The sequence below is a fragment of the Poecilia latipinna genome, unplaced genomic scaffold (assembly GCF_001443285.1).
Source record: "Poecilia latipinna isolate Pla-1442-1.1 unplaced genomic scaffold, P_latipinna-1.0 Scaffold1352, whole genome shotgun sequence".
Classification (NCBI taxonomy): Eukaryota; Metazoa; Chordata; class Actinopteri; order Cyprinodontiformes; family Poeciliidae; genus Poecilia; species Poecilia latipinna.
Genome location: NW_015113968.1, coordinates 144899 through 169348, shown reverse-complemented (window position 1 = coordinate 169348; position 24450 = coordinate 144899). Strand labels below are relative to the sequence as shown.

General features: G+C 41.1%; 1 protein-coding gene across 1 annotated transcript; it reads right to left on the bottom strand.

Moving 5' to 3' along the window:
• Window positions 1-1015: 1015 nt before the first annotated feature.
• arhgef19 (Rho guanine nucleotide exchange factor (GEF) 19) lies at window positions 1016-22826 on the bottom strand. Its single transcript, XM_015056076.1, has 16 exons — window positions 22463-22826; window positions 7725-8421; window positions 7145-7642; window positions 6265-6397; window positions 6098-6183; window positions 5756-6012; window positions 5507-5667; window positions 5240-5392; window positions 4043-4172; window positions 3813-3887; window positions 3633-3722; window positions 3369-3532; window positions 2552-2710; window positions 2381-2460; window positions 2189-2293; window positions 1016-1316 (listed from the first exon to the last, which is right to left on the bottom strand). The coding sequence occupies exons 2-16, from the start codon at window positions 8398-8400 to the stop codon at window positions 1162-1164; spliced, it is 2922 nt and encodes a 973-aa protein (XP_014911562.1). The 5' UTR covers window positions 8401-8421; window positions 22463-22826; the 3' UTR covers window positions 1016-1161.
• Window positions 22827-24450: the final 1624 nt, after the last annotated feature.

Genomic DNA, 24450 nt, shown 5'->3' with positions numbered 1-24450 from the left:
AAAATTATTGCTTTCCGCACAGGGAGATGCATTGTCTCGGGATTCATGTTTTGTAAATAGAAAAACAGTAGTTTGCAAAATGACTCGGGCCGAAACATATTTCCTTTGGTTGCAGTTGAAAGAAGCTAGACTTCTTTTGCAGTGTTTTACGGGACCTCGAACAGTCGCTCGCTGAAAAAACTTTTCTTTACTAGTTTAACTCAAGAGTCGATGAAAACTAAAATCAGTGTTGTCTGAACGTAGCAGAGAATTTACATGTATGTATAAAATCTATTTTAATTACAAGATTTCGTAGAATGTTTTCCTAGTTCTTTAGGAGGTAGTTTTGTAGCCCTGCCAAACTAATCACAGAATTTGTGGGCTATTCCAAACCCTTTATTTTTTAGTTGAGTTTTGTTTCTCTTTAAACAGCTATACTGAGTAATAAAATACTTTTTTCTACTCTTTGATGAATTTGAAACTATTGTATAAGATAAGACAGGCCTTCACTACCTGCTCATTTATGATCAGTGAACGAGTCCAGTCAAATATGGCTGTCTGGTATGAAAGCCTAAAAGGAGGTGACTTAAGCATTTCCCGCTGTCCCAGTGTTGTTTTAATGGTTTCAAATATAGAAACTCTCCTGAGAAATCAATTTATCTGTCGTTCTGCTCCAGATTTGGTTGTATGCAGAAGACAGAGCAGAGTTTTAAGGCCCTGTGAAGAGAAGAAGCGATGCCTAAAGCTTGTGTCCTGAGGCATTTCAACAGCAAATACCTGAGGACCCGAGTTGATCCTGTGCGTCTTCCAAAGCTCACATGACAGATTGGAACAATCTGAAGAGATATTCAGCCGAAGAAACTGCAGACAATTTTGTTTCTGGGTTAAATCCTTGTTTCAATGTTTTTTTCGCTGAAATATAGTCCTCAATTTTTTTTCATAAAAATAAATAATTTGAGCTTTAAATTGTTAATGTAGCCTTTTTTTTTTCCTTTACAGACTTACACAGGTGAAAAAGTTTTTAAGCTGAAAATGTAAAATAAAAATTAATATTTTTGCTGCATTTTTTAACATGTTAGAAGAAAAATAAGTCTTATTTCAGCACCTGCTGACTGTAAGAATTCCAGACATCCGTCTTAAACGAAAACGATCATCTGGATCGCAGCTTTGCAGTGGAAGCTCTCAGTCCTCCCCTTTCAGTTTCTGTGTGACACATTTGATGCGGATGTTTTCTCTGAGGTTGCGGAGGCGAGCGCTGCGACTTGTGATTTCCTCCACGTAGGTTTTGGGGAACCAGCCCCGCTCCCCGTCTGACAGCCTGATGCCCTCCACCCAGCCTGCAGAAACACATCAGCATCTACACATCAAGCATCCAAGCCTCGCACGTTTTAGACACGCGGAATGCTTTCACTAATATCCACGAGGAAGTTGGAATGCAACTTCCTCGTGGAAGTTGCATTCCACGAGGAAGTTCCCTTCCTCGTGGAATTTACATGTTTTGTCACATTACTGCTACAAATGTTTTTTTTTAGTTGTTAGACCAACACAAAGCCATGTATAAATGTGAAGTGGCTTTCAAAATGTTTTACAATGAAAATTTTCAAAAGTGTGGCCTGATGAAATGGCTCAAACTTTGTCACATCGGACAAAGATAATCTATGAATATTAGTCTTGCCACAGATTCTGTATTTGATTTAAGTCTGGACGTTCCAATAGACAAACATGTTTTGATCTAAATCATGGCACCTCATCATAGCTTGGTCTCAAACTTATTTGCAGCATCTAAAAGGTTTTCTTTGTCCCCCCCATTAATTCTGACCTGCTTTGATGCGGCGAACACCTCGTTTTACGTTGCTGTGTTCATTTTTCCAGCATTTTGCATGCAGACTAATAAGTTCAGTTCTGGTGTTATTTACAACAATTGTTATTAATTAGGTGAATTTGGAAAGAATTTTGTTTGAGGATTTTTTTTAGGGGTATCAGAATGACAGTAAATGCACACAACACTTTTCACATGTAAAGGTGAAAAAATTTTGAAATCATGTATCGTTTTAAACCCAATTTACACCTTACCGCTATTTTCTGTTGGTTTATGTTAGCATGATTTCTAAAAATCCCTTGAAGGTTTTGGTTTTCACGTGACAAAATGTGAAAAAAATTCAAGTACTTTTGGAAGGCACTATGTTCAGAACTGACTCGAGACTCTTACCATCACTTGTAATGGTTTTAGCATGAAGAATGTCGGCTTTTTCCAAAGTTAACTCATCATGCTCTTGGGCTTGATAGCTTTTAATGCACTGCACCTGGGATATGTCTGCCATAAAACACATAAAAATAATAATAAAAAAACATGTTCGCGGAGATACATTGATATGCTGCACACATAAACATCTCTACTTACCGTCATTTTCACTGGCCTGCTCAATGTCTTCAAACGGATCAGACGGAAACATTGCTGTGATCCATCTCTGCTTCCCACTCCTTGGCAGACAGAACCAATAGGAACAGTTAACGTAAAGCAACCCTGAGTGGAGATGATGAGACAAAGTTCCTTTCTTTTTCTTTGACGTACTCTGTGTGTGATTTGAGAAGGATCTGATGTTTGAGCTGCTGGCCTTCGCACAGCTGCAGGTGGAAGATGAAGCCTGAGATTCCTTGCAGCTTCTGGCTGAGATCCTTCACTTTCAGCTCTCCAATCTTAGCGTGCACAAATACCATGAACTTCCACGTACTGTAGCAAAAACAGATGAGGTTTTGCAATTGATATCTAAGCCTAATGTTTCACGTTAATACAAATGATTTTTTTTTTCTTTGTGTGTAATTATAATTCCAGTTCAGTAACCTAAAAAAACAGTTAATTAAAAATGACTTTTATTTATACATTCTGCTGTAGAGTGTTTGAGGAAATTGGTGATTTTGATGTGGCCTGGAATGAAAATGAGTTTGACTCCCCTGCTTTAGGATCTTTTAAGTAACATTTTGCTAGAATTACTGCAAATGAATCCTATTGGTTTTTCTTTTTTTTCTAGGGAAAATTATTAGATTTAGTTTATAAAGTCTCAGATTTCAAATAAAACAAGATAAAGTACAAATGTATACATATAAAAATATGTATGTATATGTAGTTCTGAAATACAAATCCTGAGAAAATAAACATGAAGCCACGAGATACATGATAAGTTAAACCACCGGCAGCCTCCCTTCTTTGTATTTATTAATTTAGGGGACAGCAGAAATTAGCATCCTTTGGGAAATGTAACAAAAAAATCCTTGCTGTTATACATTAGATAAAAACTATAAAAGCAACATGTTTTGAAGAAACATGGGGTATGATCTCCGCACTAAACAGGCTGTCAGATTAAAGTTTAATGCCACACGGCGCCACTTACTCCTTCCTCCTGGACAGCAGCAGGCAGTCGTTAAACAAGTGGAGGTACACTGGCTTGGTGGGCAGCTTGAGTTTTGATCCTGAAATGCTCATCATCTGGGTGTCCACTTCCAGGAGTTCACCGTGCTTCACCAACCAGCGGGACTGGGAGATGAGAGGAAAGATCTGCAGAGGAAGGAAACCAGTCTCAGAATGGGTCGGCTAGTGGGGTAAATCGAGCCAAAGCTGCTAAAAACAACAAGAAAAATCCACAAAAGTAACTTACTTTGCCCTCAAAGTTGATTTTCTTGTTGAGGTGGATGAGTTCCTCCATCCTCTTCATAGACTGCACGCTGGAATTACACTCTTTGATGATCTAAGGAGGCACACACCGACACTGTTATTACTGTTACGCATCATCTGTGATGATACCGGTCTTCTGGTCGTTAGAGCTGATGGTTGCCACCTTTTTTAGCTCGTTGAAAGCCTTTGTGGCCGTGTCCTCATCTCTGGAGCCTGGTGTTGTCCTCTTTAAGATGTTCTGAAAAGTAAAGATGGTGTAAGAAGGCAAGCCCTGCGGTAAACTGGATTTCTGCTTCACAAAGTTTGACGGAAAGAACATGGTTTCCACTAAAATATCAGTCTGAATATTTGGAGGGTGAACAGAAACCCTACTGTGAGAGTTCAGAGTCGTACCTCCACCAACATTTTGAGTCGTGTGATCCTCTGAAATGGGAGGATTAAAAAGGAGGTCAGGGGCAGCCTTTGGCAGATGGGGTCCTCCTCCAGGCGAGCCAGGATGCCAGGGAAGCGAGGGTTTTCCTGCCTGAGAGGGCATTGACAAATGAAACCCTGAATGACATTTTTGGTGAATCAAAACTCCAGCTGATTTTACTCCTGAGAGAAAAAAAAAAGTTTAACTCAGCCAAGAAAAGCCGCCTGCAAGTTAAGTCATGCAGGTGAAAAATAACACCTGAATAGAAGCAGGATAAAGTTGGACTTTGCAACACCAGAGGACATTAATGCACTCATTCTCAACGTATGGGGGTCCTGAGGCGTCTTCAGGTTTCTAATTGCATGTGCGCAGTAATCAGGGATAAACAGGGCTGAGTTGTTTGATTTGATTGGTTCAAACAGTTTGAACCACAAGTCTCTGTCACAATTATTATGTTGTTATGAATCTGAAAGCTTGAGAACAACACATTAAAGCCCCTGAGACACACAAAAGTGTTAGCAAGTTGCCACAAGATGGCAGCCAGAACGCTGTGACGTTCCCATTCCTACAACTATAAGAGAAAACTAAATATGCATGTTTTCATAGGAATTACAAGGCAAAACCATTGACAAAGGAAAACCATGACAAAGTTCTGCATGGACTTTGCCACAAGCCAGATAAGCAAACATGGAGAGGGAGGAACTCTGGCCACATGAGACCAAAGCTCCACTTTTTATTAAGATATAATAAAAGTTATGTGGCACACCATCCCCACCACGAATCGTGGGTGATGCAGCATTATGTTGTGAGGATACATTTCTTTACAGAGAGAGGAAAGTTGGTCAGAGTTTATGGGTGATGTTAGATATGAATTCATTTTAGGTTTGAAAAATATGCATTTATTTCCTCAGTCTTTACAGTCATGCACTAGTTTCTAGTGGTCTAACATGTAAAATCTCAATAAAGACATTGATGTTTGTGGTCATAACGGTGAGAAAAACGAAGAAATTCAGGAGTGGCGAATACTCTTGCAAGCCTCTCCGTTATTGTGTTTGGATAGCTGAAGGTTTGGCTTAGAGCTTCTGCACAAAAGCAACCAAGAAGCACAGACCGCACCAAGAGTGCGTACTCAGATCTGAAACAGATAGACTGAACATAAACCAAAAACAGTTACTCACAGCAACCGCTGGTATGTCTGCTCCTGATAAGCCTGGTTGGTTACGTAAGGCAAATAGACCCTTCGCAGAGCCGGGCAGTGATCCAGGACTATGTCACACACATCAAAACGGAGAATGTCTTTCTCCAGCCTGTGCTCCAGGTCCTGAAGGAACCTGCAGACAGCGATGGAGTAAGAGAACGTGCTCAGGAAGTGAGGAATGACAGCTGAAAGTGTTAAAACATAGACTCTGAGTGCAGGGGAGGCAATCAGCTGCAGATCTCTTCACCTCTCACTGACATCTTTGACTTCAGGCAGCTTGGAAAAGAGCCACTGCTTCTCCTGAGCCCCAAGACACTCGGTGAGCTCCTGAGACAACATGAAATGGTCCACAGCAATCGTCAGGCTACGAATGTATGACGCCTCAGAAGTTACCAGCTCAAACTTTGCCTGAAGGGGGAAAAACACAAAGAATTGAAGAAGTCAAAGAAGGGATGTGACAAACCCCAAAGGAAAGGCGAGCTTGACGCTTTGTCACCTCCTGTAGTTTCCTCTCCTCATTGCTGAAGGTGTCCAACTGACCGCTCGTTCGCACATCAGGTATATCCTGCCACAGTGCAAATGCAGAGCCTCGGGAAGAGCGAAACGAGCTGGATGGAGAAAGATTTGACGGAGACGGAGTCCCGTCTGAGCCTTCGTCTCTGAGTCCCTCCTCCTCTGTTCCTGGATCCTTCCCTTGCTGCCTCTGGATCTCTCGGTTGATTGCCACATCGCTGTACTCCTGGTAGAGGATCGCTGCGAAGTCAAAAATGGTGACAGGAGAAATTTTTTTGTTACAAGAATAACAGATAGTAAGACAGGCAAACCTAGGCAAACTTACAGCTTGGCAAAAAACGTGACAGGCGATTTGAAGTGGGAAATGATGAAGATATGCTCGAGTCTTCCTCTATGGATTTCTTTCGCATTCTGTGAAACCACACCAACAGATTTTATTTAAACTCCACATATTTACTGAAAAAGCATTTTCTCACATTGGATTTTCGTTACCCAAGTTTAGCGCTCCACCGATGAGAAGACATCCCATTGTCGCCACTGGGCAGCGGAAGCCCGGTTCCAACAGGACTGTAGGTGCCGCTGTCACTGGAGCCTCCTGAGCTGCGATGTCTAGAGTTATACTTATCTACAGCGAATAAAGACAAAACGTTGAACATGTGAAGAAACGTATCAAACTTGAGTCTGAATGATTCAATGCAAATAGATTAAGCTCTACTTAGATAAACTTTGTGGCACTCTTGTCAGCAACAAATGGACAACAATTCACACAAGTTTGCCAACATTAGATGGTAACGGACTGCCTGGTTCAAGAAGAAAGGACAGTGCTAAATCCTCATGAAAGGATTGATTCCAAGGAATGGTTCAGAGCGGTGGTGGCGGTGAAATTTTCTTGACACACTTTGGACCAAATTATACAAATTGAGCTGATGTGATAAAACATATAATTACTGTAAAGGTATTGTATGTAACTTTTATAAAAGCAAACAAACAAACAAACAAAAAAAAAAACGTTTTATTATACAAACTGAGCCTTGTTTTGACCCCACATCCCACCAGAGCATTGTTGCTGACCATCCTGATCCCTTTCTGGCACTGTACCCATCTTCTCATGACCTTCTTCCAGGATAAAGCTGAACTCTTCCCAAGCTGTTTTAGCATGACACTGAGTTCACTGCACCTCTTCAGTCACATGTTCTCAATGCAACACAACAATTTTGAGTTGTGTTGGAAAAGGAGATTTTACATCCAAAACCTCTGCAACAACTGTGAGATGTCATAATGTATCATGATATCCATCCATCCATCCATCCATCCATCCATCCATCCATCCATCCATCCATCCATCCATCCATCCATCCATCCATCCACTCACAGTCTGGGTTGGGGCTCAGGCTGTTGGAGCTCTGCTTGTCTCTGGAGGCCGCCCGAGCAGACAGTGACTTGCCCAGCCTTAAGGTGAACGAGTTCTTCCTCTGGGAGAGCTGCAGTCTTGATATTAGCTCTGAAGCCGAGAAACGCCGGCGCTCTTGGTCAGTTTGTCGACTGCGTGGCAAGAAGCTCACTCCTGGGTGAAGCGACGTCTCTACGATGCCGCCGCCCTCTTCCTCCTCCGCTCCGGATTCTGAGTCCTCTATTATCTGCAAGGGTTCTGACTGAACATTGAAAATATCTCCGTGGCCGATGCTTGGGAGATCTGGAGTGCCATCTGTGGACGAGGGAGTCGAAGCTGCATCCAGAGAAGATAATCCACAGAGGTCTTCCTCCAGGAAAGAGGCAAAAGGTCCAGGGAAGATGTAGTCTGCCTCCAGGATTGGACTGCTGAGCGATTCATCGCTTGGGCTGTCTGGAGAATAAACCTGCACCTTTCGCCCTGAGGACAAGAACAGAACCATTTTACCTTAAACAAAAACGAGTTAAAAGCTTCTAAGATCTGATTTGCTTCGTCAACTCACGAATAGCCTTCTCCTTCAGAGATGCCTGTGACGTTCTCCTCTGAGGCTGGCTGGCGTGTGGGCCCGGAAACTCTGGACATTCTGGTGAGGATGAGGAGTAAGGTACCTGAGATTCCCAGGAGTCCCTGTTTGTGTATAAAGAGGACAGAGGAAAGGACAGAGGGAGGCTGAGAGCTGCGTGGAGTGGGCGGCAAACTGTCGTTACTGTCCGAGGCTTCTCGTTTTGGTCCTGCCAAGAAGTCCTGGTGCTGTTCTGCTGAACAACCTCAGCGTCATCCACAGCGTGTGACGGAGTGTTTACATTCATTCCATGATCAGTGTGTGTCCTGTGTTTGCCTCTTTGCATGTCATTCAGTTCGTTAAGAGTTTGTCGTAAACCATTTAGAGGTTGAGAGTGTGCATCTGAATCACTGCTCTGCCGCTGAGAGCCAAGACCGTTTAACTTAGAAGGTGCTGGTTGCTGGAGCTCAATAAACGCCAGCGTTTCCTGCTGGCACACCGCCACGTGGTTGGGATGGATGGGATGGAGGAGAGGCCGACCCTCCTTGGACTCGCTTGGATTGTGGGACTCTCCGGAGCCAGGAATCCACATGCTGGGGCTCTCTCCTCGGCAGCGAAAAGCGTGAAGGTGGGGATGGAAATCAGGAAAAGGTGAGAATCCATACCCAGGGAGCATGGCTAGACAGCCACATAGGAGCTGCAGCGACACAGATATAAAACGAAAATGGAATTAATTTGCATGCAAGTGTGAAAGATCTTAAATGGAATCAGTGTGATATTGTGCTGCTGTGATAAAACATGCGATTACTGTAAAGGTATTGTATGTAGCTTTTATAAAAAATACGTTTTTGACATATTTGTTGAAACTGTCACTATGTCGGGACAGTACGAGACAGATAACCTGTGAAAAAAATCAAGCTCCTCAAGACAGGAAGCACTTCTTCCAGTGCTACCTGTAGAAATAGACAGCTCAGTCAGAAACAGCCAATCAGAGACAGAAGGAGGCTCTAAGCCTGTCCGACATGCTACAGCCTCTCCTTGTCATTGCTCTCGCTGGTTAGCATGGCCACAAGTGACAGAGGATAAACAGTTTTGCTGCTCCTCCGTTAACACAATGTGCAGTGTGCACCTGAGGTTGATCAGCAGTGCTAAGACCTTCCTCCTCGCTCTGATTGGTTGTTTTTAAAAGGGAGCGGTGCATTTCTTCAAAGCGCAATAGTAGTTCATTGAGGAAGGGGAGCTTGATTTTATTTCACTGATTATCTGTCATATATCATAGTGTCAGAACACAGTGACTGTTTTAATAAATATGTAAAAGATTGGAAATAAAAGTTACATGATCTAGTTTTAACCTAAACAAGTCAGATTCTGCACAAACGGTCTCAAAGTTCTGACCAGGTGTTTTGAACAGGACTTTTAGGCCTGTTCCAGCCTAAAACTCCTTACTGGTTATGTGATCCATCGGTGTTAAATGTGAATACCTCTAACTTTTTCCCAGACTGTAGATGTTGATTAGGAGTGTAGCACACCCTGGTGTATTTTTGAAAGCATTAAAACACACAAATTATAGAAAGACTCATAGATAAAAAAAACAACTATTGAGATGTGCAGGATGTTTAACAGCCAGGCCCAGTCCTCGCAGATAGACACACACACACACACACACACACACACACACACACACACACACACACTGACGTCTGGTCTGGTGTGTCTCCTGAGCAACGTCTTCCTGCTCTAATTAAAGACTTCTCCACATGGCATCCAGCCCCTGTACTTAACATCTACAAACACAGCGACACGGCAGCCCCAGACAGAACCCCACAACAGCGGCACAGACAGAGGAAGACGGCACATCCTCCACACTCTTGCCTGCACCAAGCAATCACAAAGGCTGTCAGTGTCTTTGATGGCCGGTATCGCTGCTCGACTGGATACTTGCTGTGAACTTCTATTAAAAGCCAGAAATTGGTTATGGAGGAAAATGACATGACAGAGTCTTTGAACACACACCAGGGCAGCTCTGTTGCATTTTGCCCCGCTGCTTCCTGAGCAGCTAATCCTCAAGACCTGCTTTTAAACACCTGTTACAGGAACTCTGACGTACATCACCATACAGGCTCGTATGCACAGGAGAAGGCAGAGATTCTTGTCTTCTGATTAGCTGCTGTTGTTAAATAATTAAAGTGAGAGAACCTAATTCTTCCATTTTTAAGCAGCTATTATTAGAGGAACATTTGGTCACATTCGTGGCTCTAGTTCCAATCGAAGAAATTATCAGCCAACTTTCCAGACTCATTTTGGTTTTTTACAACTAAAGTAATGAAGCAATTACGGTAAGGCACTTTTATTGCCTTACAAAGCAATAAAATTGCAGTTCAAAGTGCTTTACATGAATTACAAGGAAATAAAAACAAAACAGCACACTGAAATAAAGACGAAAAGGTAAAAGTATAAAACTACATATTGGTTCCTCGTGTTTAATAAGAATAAGTCATCTGTAATCTGTAAACTGGTAGGGCTTTCTCTGGATTCGTGTTCTGATTAAAATAGCTATAAATAATAAATAACTGCTTTAGTGACAGTTTGGATGAATTAAGGTTTATTAACAGCAAAGTGTACAGAAGAGATTTGAACAGTTAGCTGGAAGAGGTCAGGCTACAAACACTAAACATAAACTGATGAAGGAAAGGAAACTGGTCCATGTTTAGTTTAGTTTACAATATGCAGAGGACCCTGAATATGACGTAAACCAACTTCGTCCTTTGTGAATCGAACTTGCTCAACACAACAAACCCAGATATCTTTCATAAAGCTTCATGTAGTTCAATCTACTGATTTTACAATGTATTCCTTAGTAAACCTGTAATTTCAAAAGAGCTACAGAGAAGAAATAAAAGCAAATGTTCCTTTTAATTTCACTTTGCAATAAAAAGGTAGACCTAATGTTAATTTTTAACTTTTTATCTTTCCACTATTTACTCCTGCCAGCATGCACTCGAAAGCTATTAAACCATAGAGGTCATTTATCATTTACTGTTCATATTCATGTTCAAAGGCCGCAAATATTAGCAAACTGTGACTGTTTCCTTTTCTTTTGCCTTCATTAGTATTATATTAAATCTCTTTTGCACTTGCGAGATACACTCACATAGTGTTTCTGAAGAACACAAAAGCGAGCTTAAACGTTTGTTTCTCCAAGGACGTCTGCCTACGTATGCTGCTGCTGGCTGTGTTGAGAATCGCAGGGTGGAAATCACAGTTTATCTTTCTGTTTACCGAGCGCACTTGTGCCACATTCGGCGAATACGAAGCCACTGAAAAGCCACACCTGCTCTTGTGGGGGGTAGGCCGGCCAGAAAATCCTATCCGTCTTTGTTTCAGAAAGACACACACACACCTATGCACACACACAGATGTACATTGCAGGGCTGGCACAAATGGTTACCTGTTCCTGGCTGCACACAAAGAAAACCTTTATGTGAATACCTGTGCCAGGCCGCCCCGAGCACAGGACACCTGAGAGGGTGTGGGAACTACTTCCAGTCATCCACTCATATAGTGCAGCCACTGAGCCACATAAATACATCCATACCACGGCTGCATAATGACCCAACCTTAATGGTGTCTGCAGGTGATCAACCGCTGCTTACGCTGTAATCCTGCTCTGTTTTCAGCATTATCCAAACTTTGCTTAACTGCAGCTACCAAAGCTGAGTTATGTGCAATATATTATCCAGACCAAAAAGATTTATATGCCGCAATCTAAGCGAACGAGTCCTCTCTCAGTCCTGCACTAGCTCTAAGTCCATCATAAACCAACCCCATCTTAAAGACAGAATTAGCCATTTTTTCTTATTTGATCAAAAGCCTCAAAAGATCACAAAAAAAATTCACAGTAAGCTTCACCACCAAGACATGAAAGCATCGCGCTAAACTGCACATTCCTCGCATTGATACAATTATATCACGCCATTAAAATTTTACTCCAAAGACGTGTAATTTCGCTTGTCACACCAGGCTGTTATTTGTGACTGTTATGGACTTTGCTGCCATAGTTTCATCCCCTGTAATTTCACCAGGCTGATCCAAGACGCCATGTCTGGCGTAGGGAAGTTAACGAACGGCCTTCTGATGCCATCAGTCACACGAGGAGCACTTTTCAATTTTTTTTTTTTTATTTTCTTCTCGAATAATCCTATGAAGAAGCGGCTCACATGAGGGAGCCCGAACCCGCTGCTGATTCAGCTCCTTGACGCAGCAAAATGTTACGTAATCACATAATTAAAGTGCCGTTTCACGGTTTCCGGGGCAGAGCGGAGGATGTTAAAGCAAACGGATGCAATGCAGGAGATAATGCGCTTTATGAGGACGTAAAGGTCCGCTCCGTTTACTTTGCAAACGTTTGGGAGAATTACGCTAACAGCGTTTTAAAGAGGCAACATGTAAGTGGAAAATGATCATGTTAATCCTCTGCATAGTTCAAACGGATTACAATGTGTTTGCTTATGTCTGACGATCAGACTCTAAAGTGTCATTCCAAGATAAAAAGAAACCCCTGCTCAAAGAAATCCTTATATATTTGGTTGTCAATGGCATTTCACAACTTACCTGCAGATTTTTATTTTTAGCTCAAATTCTAATTCATATTCTGTTCATGCGCCACAAAGCACTTCCTCGCTTGACTCTAGGCTATATTTTTTCCTCTCACTATTCGGATCAAAGGCTGTGTTTCGTTTAAAACACACACACACACACACACACACACACACACACACACACACACACGCAAGCAGCCACAGACAATAGATCAATCCAACTGTGATTAAAGGCACCATTAACAAGGTAATTCCATCATCCATGATTCTATGGTAAATAGCCTCTTATTCTGAAGTGAATTTTTAAAAACTTCCAAAAAATATATTCTGTACTCAGTTTGCAACAACTCTCACTGTAGGAGAGGCTTGATTTGGCAAAAACATAATTTTACAGTTATTTTTAGAAAACATTCCTGCTGCTATGTGCAAATCAGTACCAGCTGGATAAATATTATCTGATAGCCTAAAATATTGCTCTGAATGATATGAAAATCCAAACATCTTTAAAATATCTGAACAGTTTAAGCCTCAATCAGGAAGGGGAAAGATCATCATTTCCCTAAATCCTCCTCTTAACCAAAGAACTTGTAGACTACAAGACAGTCAATGAAATTGCAGCCCTATTTTTCCTCCAGTAAACAAAGAAATAACTAAACTGCAACGACCTCTACACACACTTTTGAAAAGAAAGGATGCTGAACCTTCTTTGAAATCAGCTGCAGAAGACTTGGACAAACCAGCAAAAAACTGGGGAATCCTGGACTGCTCAGATGAAACCAAAACTGAAAGCTTTGGACGTCAATGCACACACCGTGTTTGAAGGAAGAGTGGCTCTGCACTTTACCCCAGAAACACCAAACCAAAGGACAAGCTTGCAGGTGGGAACATAGTTGTGTGGGCTGCCTTGAAGTGCACTGGCAGACTTCCTACTAGTGAAGAAGAAGATGAAAGGAGAAATGTACACTCTTGATAAAACTGTGAAGATGAAATGAAGGAAGAATATAGTCACAAACACACAAAGCTCTTAACTGTTTATGGAGAAGGAACGTAAAACTGCAGGAAAAAAAAAAAATTACATAAAGTTCATAAAGTCAGTAGAGTTGTAATGCATTGATAAAGGGATGCAGAAGACTTGAGACCGGAACTGACAGGTCACCAAACGTAAATGCTCAGTACGTGAAAACTACATGCAGTTCAGTTAATATGTTCATGATAATTTGTTTTCTAACAAAGACATTACAATATTCACAAGTTTATGTGAGCAAAGATAACGTCAGAGAACGACATATTTCTAGCACTTTGAACCTGAATTGATATGACTGACACGAGTTTACAATGTACAAGTGCAAATAATCAAATCCTATCACTCAAACAGTAAAAGAAATCCTTTAAAAAAAAAATCTCACAGTTTGTTCCTTTGCTGGCACACGAGTTTCTCCATGAGCTCAGGCTGAGCGTGTTTGGTCAGACAAAGCCGAGTGTCCTCACAGTGTGGTGCGACCTGCTGGCGTGCATGTGCAAAATCGCAGTTTTACTTGGTCACGTTAGACCACTAATTGCCAAGATGTGGATTTAAGGAGCCCAGCTCTGTCTGCGGAGACAAGACATGATGTCATGTAGCCTCGCTTGTAGGAAAAAGAACTCCGTTAACACAGACGAGTTTGTGATTCATTTTGCTCTCATCAATGGGCGATAAGCAGTGAGGTTCTGGTAACTTTCCACCACCTCATGAATCTGAATCTCGCCTTTTGTTGGCGTGTATGGTTGAGTGATTAATTAATAATGTGACTCAACCTGTGTCCTCTGAAATATAAACTTATCTTTGTCAGTTTACTTGAACTTCATGAGAATGCTAACTCATGCAAAGCTTTGTAGATACGAGTTGGCTTAAATGGATCAGTGAAAACCAACAGAAACTTTCATGGAGAACTAATGACTTTCTTTATTTCTTGCCAAAACAAACTCTTCCAAAATCGCAATCAGAGAAGTCACACCTGATGTCAAGGTGGTGTCCACTTGTTTCGCCTGAAGTTGGACATCCTCTTTTATGCCGGGTCATGGAAGTCTTCATTTGTCTTCCAGCTTTCGCCTACAGAGACAGGCGAGCAACCCTCAGGCTGCAGAGGAGGGCAAAGAGAGGGTTACCCAAATGCTTACACATACTGCTGGTTGTCCTAATCCTCCTCCAAGACCTTAGACTACGTAGTCAAAACCTTCTGGGATGGTGCCTGATGAAGGTACCTGATGATGATACCTGCTGACACACCCACACAACGCTGCAATGCAAGGTCCGCCTGAGTGACGGTGAGCATGAGCATCCATCAGCTTCTGACTGAAAGCAACAAGCTGACCCTGACCCACCCAGGGGGATTCCCGTGTACAGTGCCAGACAAACAGCAATAGTTCGCTTCCAGACTTGGAAAAATGGTGACCATCTCACACGTAAACGCAAGAGCTTCGGGACCTTTAACCCCGACTCCCTGCAAATTCAGGTTTCCACTGCAGCAGCCAGGTTTTCAGACGATGCACGTCGTGGCTAGGAACGACACAAAGGAGCCATTGACAAAACTTGTTGGAACAACCTGGTCCAATTATGGCGCTTTGTCATAAGTCACAAAAGCTACCATGTTAATAACGAGCTCAACAAGTAGTAAAGCCAGAAAATCTCATAATCAGTAGCTTTAGACAGACTCAGGGTGTCTAAGCAATGAGATTCAAAGGAAGAAGATGTTTTTTTTGGCATTAGAGACCTGGTTTATTTAAATAAGATGTCCGAGTTCAAAAAAATATCATTCAAATCCTCGCATCAAAAGTAATGCTCTAAGATTTCCTCGTTTGCTTAGCCAGAAATCCTTATCTCAGGCAAATTCAATTTATAGAGAGGTTGCCAGAATAAATCAGATTTAGTTTCAGGAATAAACATAATATTGTTGTTTTGAAATATTTTTCAAGTGGTATGTTGATAATGGAATAATAATAATAATGCAATTTCACCCTCTCAAAAACCAATAACCCGTAATTTTGTAATGAACACTCAGCAGTGGAAATGGAAGACATTTTAAATATCATCTCACCTAAATCACTTTTGGCAAAAAAAAAGAAAAAAAAAAGACTAAGGCTATTATTTTAGGAAGAAGGTGATGTCCAAAGTAAAACAATATAATCAAAAACAATAAATAAAACTGAAAAAAATACCCACACACCACAGAAACAAAAGAATAAGTTACGTTGTCACTGTATTTCCCTTGAAAAAAAAAAAAAGATTAGAACAGACATGATCAAATTCATTTCTATTAATCATTAATTAATCGCTTATTGTGACAGGCTTGGCAACCGGTCTTCTACATCTTTCACTCTTCTTTGCAGGATTGTTTTAATTCAACCACAATAATGGTTTCACATTGTAAAAAAATAAGTTAATACAGATATATTTATAGCAAAATATCAAGACATCAAGACAAACAACTGGTATTAGCGTCATTATACCACATAGTTTTTACAATTTTCCATTTTATCCTGTGAAAGAGTTCCAGTGAAGTCTGACCAGGTTGTTGCGCTGAACCGTCTCGAGTTACAATTCGGACCCAATGTTTGGTAAACTCCTCTTCTGTCAGTTTTATCTCGTTCTTGGGTGAAATAAGAAATAAAATGTCAGCAGAAACGTCCCCTGTGCCTTTGGAGTTTCTAACGTGTGTCAACAACAGCTGGCATTTATACACACTATGCGCTGAAAACGTACAAAAAAAAAAAACCTCCTGAATCTCAATGTTTCCATTGTTTGCTGTTTCTTGAGTGCACATATCAGCACAAGTAGTAGAATACCAAACACTGTTTTACCCCACTGCTAAAAATGGAGTCTAATATATGCCTTGTTTGCTTATTTTAAATTAATGTTTGCTCAAGCCATGAATGGCTTTGCTGTTCTAGTGAATGATTTAACTGCTTTTTATGATCCATTTTTCAAAGGTTGAAGTTTCTGTCGGGCACCAGGAAGCTTTGGGACGGTATAATCACTAATGCCTAATGGCTGGCTTTTTGTTTGTTTTCATGACGTTTGCTTAGAAATTACAGAATCATCAACAACTATAGAGGTATAATTAGATCCTGCATGTTTTTGGATTGCTGAGTGCTTTGCTGTTATGTGTGGCATGGAGCCCTTATTCTGAAGAAAGAAAGGAAACGCAGTGCTTTGAAAAATAATTTAATTGTTTTACTTTTTTTTGAGACAAGAGTTTCTGATCCCCCCGCCCCCCCCCCTCCCCAAAATATAATATCATTCAAAAATGAAGTGTGTTTATATAACAGAGTTCAGACAATATTTTCATGTACTGAGGGGAAACATGCTTTTCACACCAACTTGTCCCTGCACGAATAGAAAGTAATTGCACATCTTGTTAAATCATAAATTCACTAATTGTTTTTAGAAACTTGTGTTTAGTTTCACAAGAGAGCCAAAAGTTTCTTCACTGCATGATGGAGAGGGTGAAAAATCTGGTGAAGACTCCAGAAGTACAAGGAAACAGTCTAGCAGACTGACACGTTTTGGCTTATGACCTTCATCAGGACCACAGAGCCATTTCTAAGGTGTTTGGTCACCAGTAAACAGACATGAAAACATGGACCTTTGTAGGATCTCCCCAGGTGAGGATGGCCAAAATGAACTCAACGACCACATCAACAATTCATCCAGGAGAAAATGCTGCAGACCTAATCGTGTCAGTTAAGGTCAAAGTTCACAACACAACAATAAGAAACAATCACGCTAAATGCTGACCAAAACGCAGACACAGGCCCCGCTCACATTCCAAACATGTTGATGATCCTTTTAGACTTTTGAAAAGACGTGCAGCGGACTGAGCAGACAAAAGAAGCTGCGGTCTCAAGACACATCAGGTGTAAAACTAACAACGTTTCAGAGAAATATTTCATACCCTCTGGCTTACATTGGGATGCTAGAGTGATGATTGGGGATTCTTGGTGTCTTCAAGAACTAAACGCTCCACCGTAATTAACACAGTATTGAATTCTGTTCTTTAGCAGCAAATCTGGAAGGAGAATCTGTTCGTGACCTTCAGGTCAAACACACCTGGGTTACAGAGCACCGTCTGAAACACACCAGTAAACACGCAACTTAGTGATTAGAAAAAAAAAAAAACACATCTACTCATCCATCATCTGTACCCACTTATTTCACAGAGCTGCCAGGGACTTTCTCCAGTGGTAATTGAACGAGAGTCTGGGGGAAAAACCCTGGACAAGTTACCGGTCCATTACAGTGCATCATAGAGAGACACAGGACAAACACACACACACACACACACACACACACACACACACACACATACACACACACACACACGGTTATACCAAGGGGCGATTTAGAGGAACCAATTAATGGTTTTGGGCTGTGGGGGAAAGCTGGAGTACCCAGTAAGAATCAATGCATACATAGAGAGAAAACTCCATGCAAAAAGACTCCAGACTGAGAACCAAACCAACTGTGCCACCGTACTGGCTCCCAAAACGAAACGAAAAAAAAAAAAAAAAAAAGAAAACAGATCTAGTAAAATTCTGAAAAAGTATGATTGATATGAGATGAAGACAGTGAACAGTGTGTTCGTGCTTGAAGTCAATTCTGCAACGAGGAGTCGGAGTGACGGTGTAATAAACTCACTGCCTGTCATCACAAACTTGTGATGCTGGTGGTTGTTGCCAGAACGACAGAAGCTGTTATTAGACTTTAGGAGAAAATTACTTTGCACAATGTGGCAGAGTTGGCTTGGTTAGCTTTCTATCTCTTAATTTCCACCATTTGAAAAGTCAGAACATTTTTCTGTTTCTTCAGGTTATCTCTTGGTCTCACTTAAAATCACGTCTCAGTTGCTTCACAACTTTAACTTTTTATTTGTTTTTCTAAATTTGAATCGTTTTTGTTACATTTTTTATTTATCTTTCTTGCTTTGCAAACAAAAATCTACTCTTTATAAACACTAAGTCAAACTTTCTATTAATTGTAAAAAAAAAAAACAGGGCTAGTTCACAGTTTCTCCAGTGTGATCTGCATTGGTTTGATCTAGACAGGTTCTGTGTTGAATAGAGATTAGCTAGAAATACCTTGACATATGTTAAACCTTTGTTTTTGCTAAAACAATAAGCAGGTGATTTACATCCTTTTTTGGCATTATGAGCAACTTCAATTTATAACTGCAAAGTATGCACTAATGGCACCAGCAATTTATCCTTTTCCATTAGTTATAAGTGTCTTAAAATACAGTTTGCTTTCTGTAAAAGCTTTTCTTTGTGGAAAAAAAATGGGGACTCTAAAATCTGATCTCTTATTTTTCTCAAGCTGTACGCTTGTTAGTGTCCGATGCACCTTATTTCAGTCCTGATCTGTCAAAAAACGAGGAGACTAAGCTTGTTGGACTCAAGCTGTCAGTCACAGCATCCTGGTTCAAATCTGATCCTGTGCAGCAGATGCTTCCAAAAGCCTGACCTACTTTTCTGATGCTCCCCCTGCATTTATCTGCTCAAGTTTTCACTCTGGCTATTCGTTCTTGTTTTCCAACTCCTTTTCGCTCCAGCGTTATCAGCAACTCCCTTTTCCCAACTTTTCTTATCTGGACATGGATGGAAAAGTCATGTGTTGTTTTTTTGAAAGCGACTGGGTAAATATGAACACCTAACACATACAACTGGCAACCTCGCAGCTATGGGTGCTGATCAGCTTGAAACTGAAAGAATAAGGAAAAGAGAAGCCAGAGGTGCTTTGATGTGACGGTAGCAACTCGTTTGGAGTTTTTGTTTTTCTCTGAGAAGCAAAGACACACAGAAAAAAAAAAAGCTATTCCCCCCCTGAAGAAGAGTTAGTCAACCTCCAAAAGCAAACCTTTTGAGTAAAAAAAAAAAAAAAAAGTGCAGCACACACTGCATTAAATTGGCTGAGGCTGAATGTGAAATAACCTGAGGGCTGCAGAGCCAGACAGGTGTGCAGGTCTGTCCGCAGCGTACACGGCCGGAGGCTCCAATGTCTAGATCCTGACTGATGCAGCCTTCACGCATGGACAAAATAATCCTGAGAGGAGCAGAAAGAGAACTGCTGCCTAGAATGTGTCAAAGCTCCTGCTTTCTGGAAGATAAGAGCAAACCTTTCTACATCTGCTACACGGTTTAATAATGACTACCTGAATGCATGAGGTTCTTAACTCAGTAGGTGGTCTGCTTTACAGTCTTGGCGTCATGACAAGGGCATGTCCAGCTACCGTCCCAGATGAGACTCTCTGACACACTAAGACTCTTTTCCACATTCCCCGAATGACTTGGCATGCTCACTCCTCTGAAACTGAACTCTAGGCTGAGACAGGAGGCAAGAAAACACCGAAACTATGCACACGCAGGAGCAAGAGCTGCTATTATGGACTATTAAAGCTGCTGGCATCTGGGCTGCGAGCCAAAGAAAGTGACCGAGTTTGTTTAAAATATCTCCAGCGCCCGTGTTTTAAACTGCTGTTTTCTTTAAGTCGGTGAACTTGGAAAACTGTGAGGTGGGAATAATAGTGGAACGCTTTGATATGGAATGAAAACGAAATGTTTTTTTTAAACGTCTTAGAAACAAAAGTCAGAAAAGCATAAAAGACTCCTTTACTTTGATGCCTAGTTCTAAAATCTAGCGCAAATGAAAGTCCACCTGCTTAGAGCTGCGTTTGATTCATAATAACTGGAACATTGATCATCATATCCGATTTATTTGCTTTATGATTTTGATTATGAAATTAGAGGAGACATTGTTTACGGTCTTTTTCATAGCTGGTTACTGCATTATCTTTTTATGATGTACAGCACTTTGAACTGCTATGTTGCTGAAATGTGCTAAACAAATAAACTCGCCTTGATTTGACTTCCAGTAAAAAAAGATGTAGCCAGAGCCACAAGGGAATGGTCCAAATTGAAGCATATTTATATGATTGGACGATCTAGTCAAAGTTCAGACATAAATCCAAGTGTGAATTTAAGGTAGGACTTGAAAACGGATGTACATCCAGCAAAAAACACAAAATCTTTCTAAGTATTTTTGATCTAGCTTCTAGTGCAAACATCCTAAACATGTGACACTGCCACAAAGCGTTGTACGAACCGAAGGTGCAGCAGAGGGAGTATTTGAGTGCAGCTTTAGTTAAATGATGTAACTGAGTCGATGTGTGTATCCCGCCTGCTTTCTATATGGTGCACACGCAGACTCACACATACATGCTCAGACAGCCGCCGTCTGACTGGCAGGTGATGGGGGCAGGTGCTCTCCAGACACTTGCGGGGGAAGAAGGAAGTGGGAGGGCGGCCATACTTTACATCTGAGTGTTATGTGAGCAGACATGCGTAAAGAAATCAAATCTAAAGCAGCCTATGAGGGAGAAATTCATGCCCAGCTTTTTGGGCTGGTTGTGATCTCTTTCTCACAAAGAGAGGATTTCAAAGCAAAGGGTTATCAAGCGGTCAGTGATCATGCAGAGGACCACCTGGCTGTGATAAACGGCAGTTAAATGGTTCAAGGTCCAGATTTATATGGTATGCTGCTACACATTTACCCAACATGCAGGTGGTGCATTCAGGTCAGCCGTAGCCCTGTTTAGGTAGTGTCTGGTTACATGTGCTTGAGTAACTTTTTGGGGAAAAAAATGACTTTAAAGAGTATTTTTCCTACACGTTTACTTAAGTAACTTTATAAAATATTGTTGATCTTACTTGAGTAACAAAATTCTGTTTACTCTATCCACTCTGCGTAAGGTTGCTTAATCAAAAAAATTACCAGACACAAACACACACACACACACACACATCTTCAGTTTCTGTTAAAGTTTTATATAGAAACAAATTAATTTGAAAATAAAAAAAATTAAATTTGCCTGATTGTGTTATTTTATAATTATTTATAGGAATTATTTTCATTTTGGTCCTTGAAATACCAACATTATGCACATGACTTTATATTTTGATTCCTCTGATGATGTAATTTTTAATTATTGAATGCTTTATGTTATGATCTGTTACTCGGTACTTGAATGTTCTTTATACCAAATACTTTTTAACTCTTATTTGAGTATTTTTTTGGACAGCTACTTTTATACTTTAATATTTTTTATATATATATATATATATATATATATATATATATGTAGTAATACTCTTACTTCACTCTAATTTTTGGGCACTGTGCACATCGCTGCACCTAAGGTAGTAAATCCGACCATTTACACCACCATATTGCGCACCAGCCTATTTACCACCAGACTATTTTATACAGGCACGGCTGCAGACGCCTCACATGACAAAGCACTTAGTCATCAGGTGGGCAGACGGTCTCACCTCAGCTCACCTTCTCTCTGACAAAGTTTGAACAACCAGGGTATTTCCGGACGCTGCACACGACAACCAGACGAGAACTTGAGCGAAGATATGACCTGACACACAAACTCACATTTCAAAACACACGCACACACACACACACACACATATGCGGGTGAGTAAAGTAAAGTGCTCTGCCTGGCAGTGCCCACAGGTAAGTGCGCACGTTTCAGCCTTACGTTGATCTATTCCACAGAAGGGAGGCGAGCGCCAACTTTTAGCCACGTACAGTTCCCCCAGCAAGCTTCCATCTAACATATTCCAGGCATGCACTTACCTGCCTCGCTCTGCAGCGGCTCACTGCTGCGCTGCAGCCATCACATTTAAAGCCTCACTGCCTAAGGAGCTGCTGGAAACATTACCGATGCAAGAAGCAACAGCGTCTTCAAAGGGAATCAAATGCATAGGGAAGGCTAATAATCTCTCATGTACCAAACATTCATCTGCTTGAGATGGATAATTTTACATTCTCCATCCAAGAGGGACTTTAATTTACTTTTTTTTTTCTCCCAAATACAAATCCTAAATTTTTCCTCCTCAGCCTGTGGGTCACCTGGATGAGCTCCACAGCTTCGCTTTCACCAAGTACACAACAGGAAGCACAGCCTCTGTCCCAAACAGCACAGCTCACCTTTCACTCCCTGCTGCAACAAAGTGCTCAGATGACATGTGTTTTGAAGGTGCTAAAATGTTGATTTTATGTGCTCAGTTTGTTGTTTTGAGGGATGACCTGTCCCGTACCTCTCCGGCGTTCGCAGCCTAGCGCGTGTGCTGGACGGCGTCCAGCGGCAGTGTGTGAATCCAGCAGGCCGTCCCGGGGTCAGGCCGAGCCATTCTGCAATCCATTGCTGCCTTGTGTTCCTCTTGGCTTCCCCTCCTCCCTTCTTTGCACTTGGCTTTCTTCCTAATCACAGCAGACTTTTCAGAACTGATGTCCCACTTCTTGGTTTCTCCTCTTTTTGGTCTGCTCTCTCTTTTCCTCGCGTTAGAGCATTTTTAAAAAAAACAGGTTGAAAACACCCGACACTTGCTGCTCTCCTAGCTACTTATAATGCAGATCCAGTCTCTCTCTGAACTTCTCTGCCTCTTTACCCTCCCACTCTCCTTCTCTCTCTCCCTTCTCTCTCTCTCTCTCTTTGCTACTGTTGGGGAAGAGCTCTCCTTTTTCTCTCGTATTCTCCTCCCTTTCTCTTGCCCTTCCTCTAATAGTTATTTAGTGTCTCATTTCAGCACCTGCCCTGACACAGAAAGAGGAGAAAGGGAGAGGGACGAAAACAATGACCCTCTGATGCCAAACTGTATGCAGTGCCTTGAGAAAGGATTCATACTCCGTGAATGTATCTGCACTGTTTAACCTGAAACTGCCATTTTTGCACGAGGCCAGACCTTCTTTTTATTTTGATGTGTCAGATTAAAGGGGAGCTAAATAAATGCATACCTCAGTCTTCAGAGTCCTATGCAGGCTGGAAAACTCTCAGGTTTGATTTCAGGATTTTCCAGGTCTGGATAAGTTTTGAAAGTTATTTACATTTATAGGATTTATTCTCATTCTCTAAGATTTGTTTCCTTCCTTGTGTCTTTACATCTCATGTTTTACTTTTTCTTTCATACCTACTTTTTGTCCTCCCTTCTTTCACTTTTCATTTGCTCCACATTTTGTTTATCCTTCTTTTTATACTCTTCATCTTTTGTTCTCTCTTCGATTGTTTTTGTCCTTTCACCCTCTACCATCTTCTTGTTCTTCCTCCCTTGTTTCCTTCTCTCTCCTCTGTTCCTTTCTGTGTTTTCTGTGGTGTTTCCATGTTGCTCTCTTTTAAGACTTAAATGTTGAGGAAAAGAATCATGATGAACATTTTCATTGCTCTTTTAAAACAGTACTTAAAGGACAGGATTTGAGCCTGGACAAAGCTGAAATTTCGGACATGAATTATGTGCGGTTATATATTATATTGTTACAACAGCACAGTAACAAAATGCACCTCATTGAATATGAAAATATCTAAAGAGAATACAAACAATCGTATATTAATACCTAAATTGGAAATCTGTGAATTTTTAAATGCAGAATATATTCTTCTGTATGTTAATTGCACATTGTGCTGGTCGTACACATACTACACAACCCCAATAATGCTAAATACAGGACATAAGATATATTTATTCCAGGATCATGGTGTATTTAGCTTCATCCACCTTCCCATTGTTCCTACTGAAGACAAGCACCCCCACAGCATGACACTGCCACTGCTGTGTGTTATGACGGTGACTTGTGTTAGGGTGATGTGTGACGTCAGCCTTCTGTCACACATTTCGTTTTGCATCTTCGCCAAAAAAATTAACATTTGGTCTCAATGTCTGGATTCGATTTATTAATACTGGAGTACGGTGGTGCTGCAGAATGCAAATCCACACCACACATTATAGATTTTTATTTGTCTCTTCAATCCACTCTGTTATTATGCTACTCATTTATATTAGTCTGCATAAAATCAAAACATACCAAAATTGCAAAGTTCATACATTTAAGGAGGGACGGTTGTGAGCTATCTGACTGCAAGCACATCTACACAAACAGATTCAACACGTAAAAACTTTGCAGAAAAATAACTTGCATGTCTTTGCGCTTTTATGCACTGGAAGCAAGGCCCCCATCCCCCCCCCCCCCCCCCCAAAAAAAAAAAAAAAAATAAATCCTGCTCCCAATCCAAACGTCGTGCTGCGATAGGAAG

Bases quoted from the DNA above. Each gene is read 5' to 3' on its own strand.
- arhgef19 (XM_015056076.1), bottom strand. From the start codon at position 8,400: ATGCTCCCTGGGTATGGATTCTCACCTTTTCCTGATTTCCATCCCCAC. The intron at 6,184-6,264 runs GTAACGAAAATC...GTGGTTTCACAG, and splicing joins CGGTGGAGCGCTAAACTTGG to AATGCGAAAGAAATCCATAG. The intron at 3,723-3,812 runs GTGGCAACCATC...GTGCCTCCTTAG, and splicing joins CTTTCAACGAGCTAAAAAAG to ATCATCAAAGAGTGTAATTC.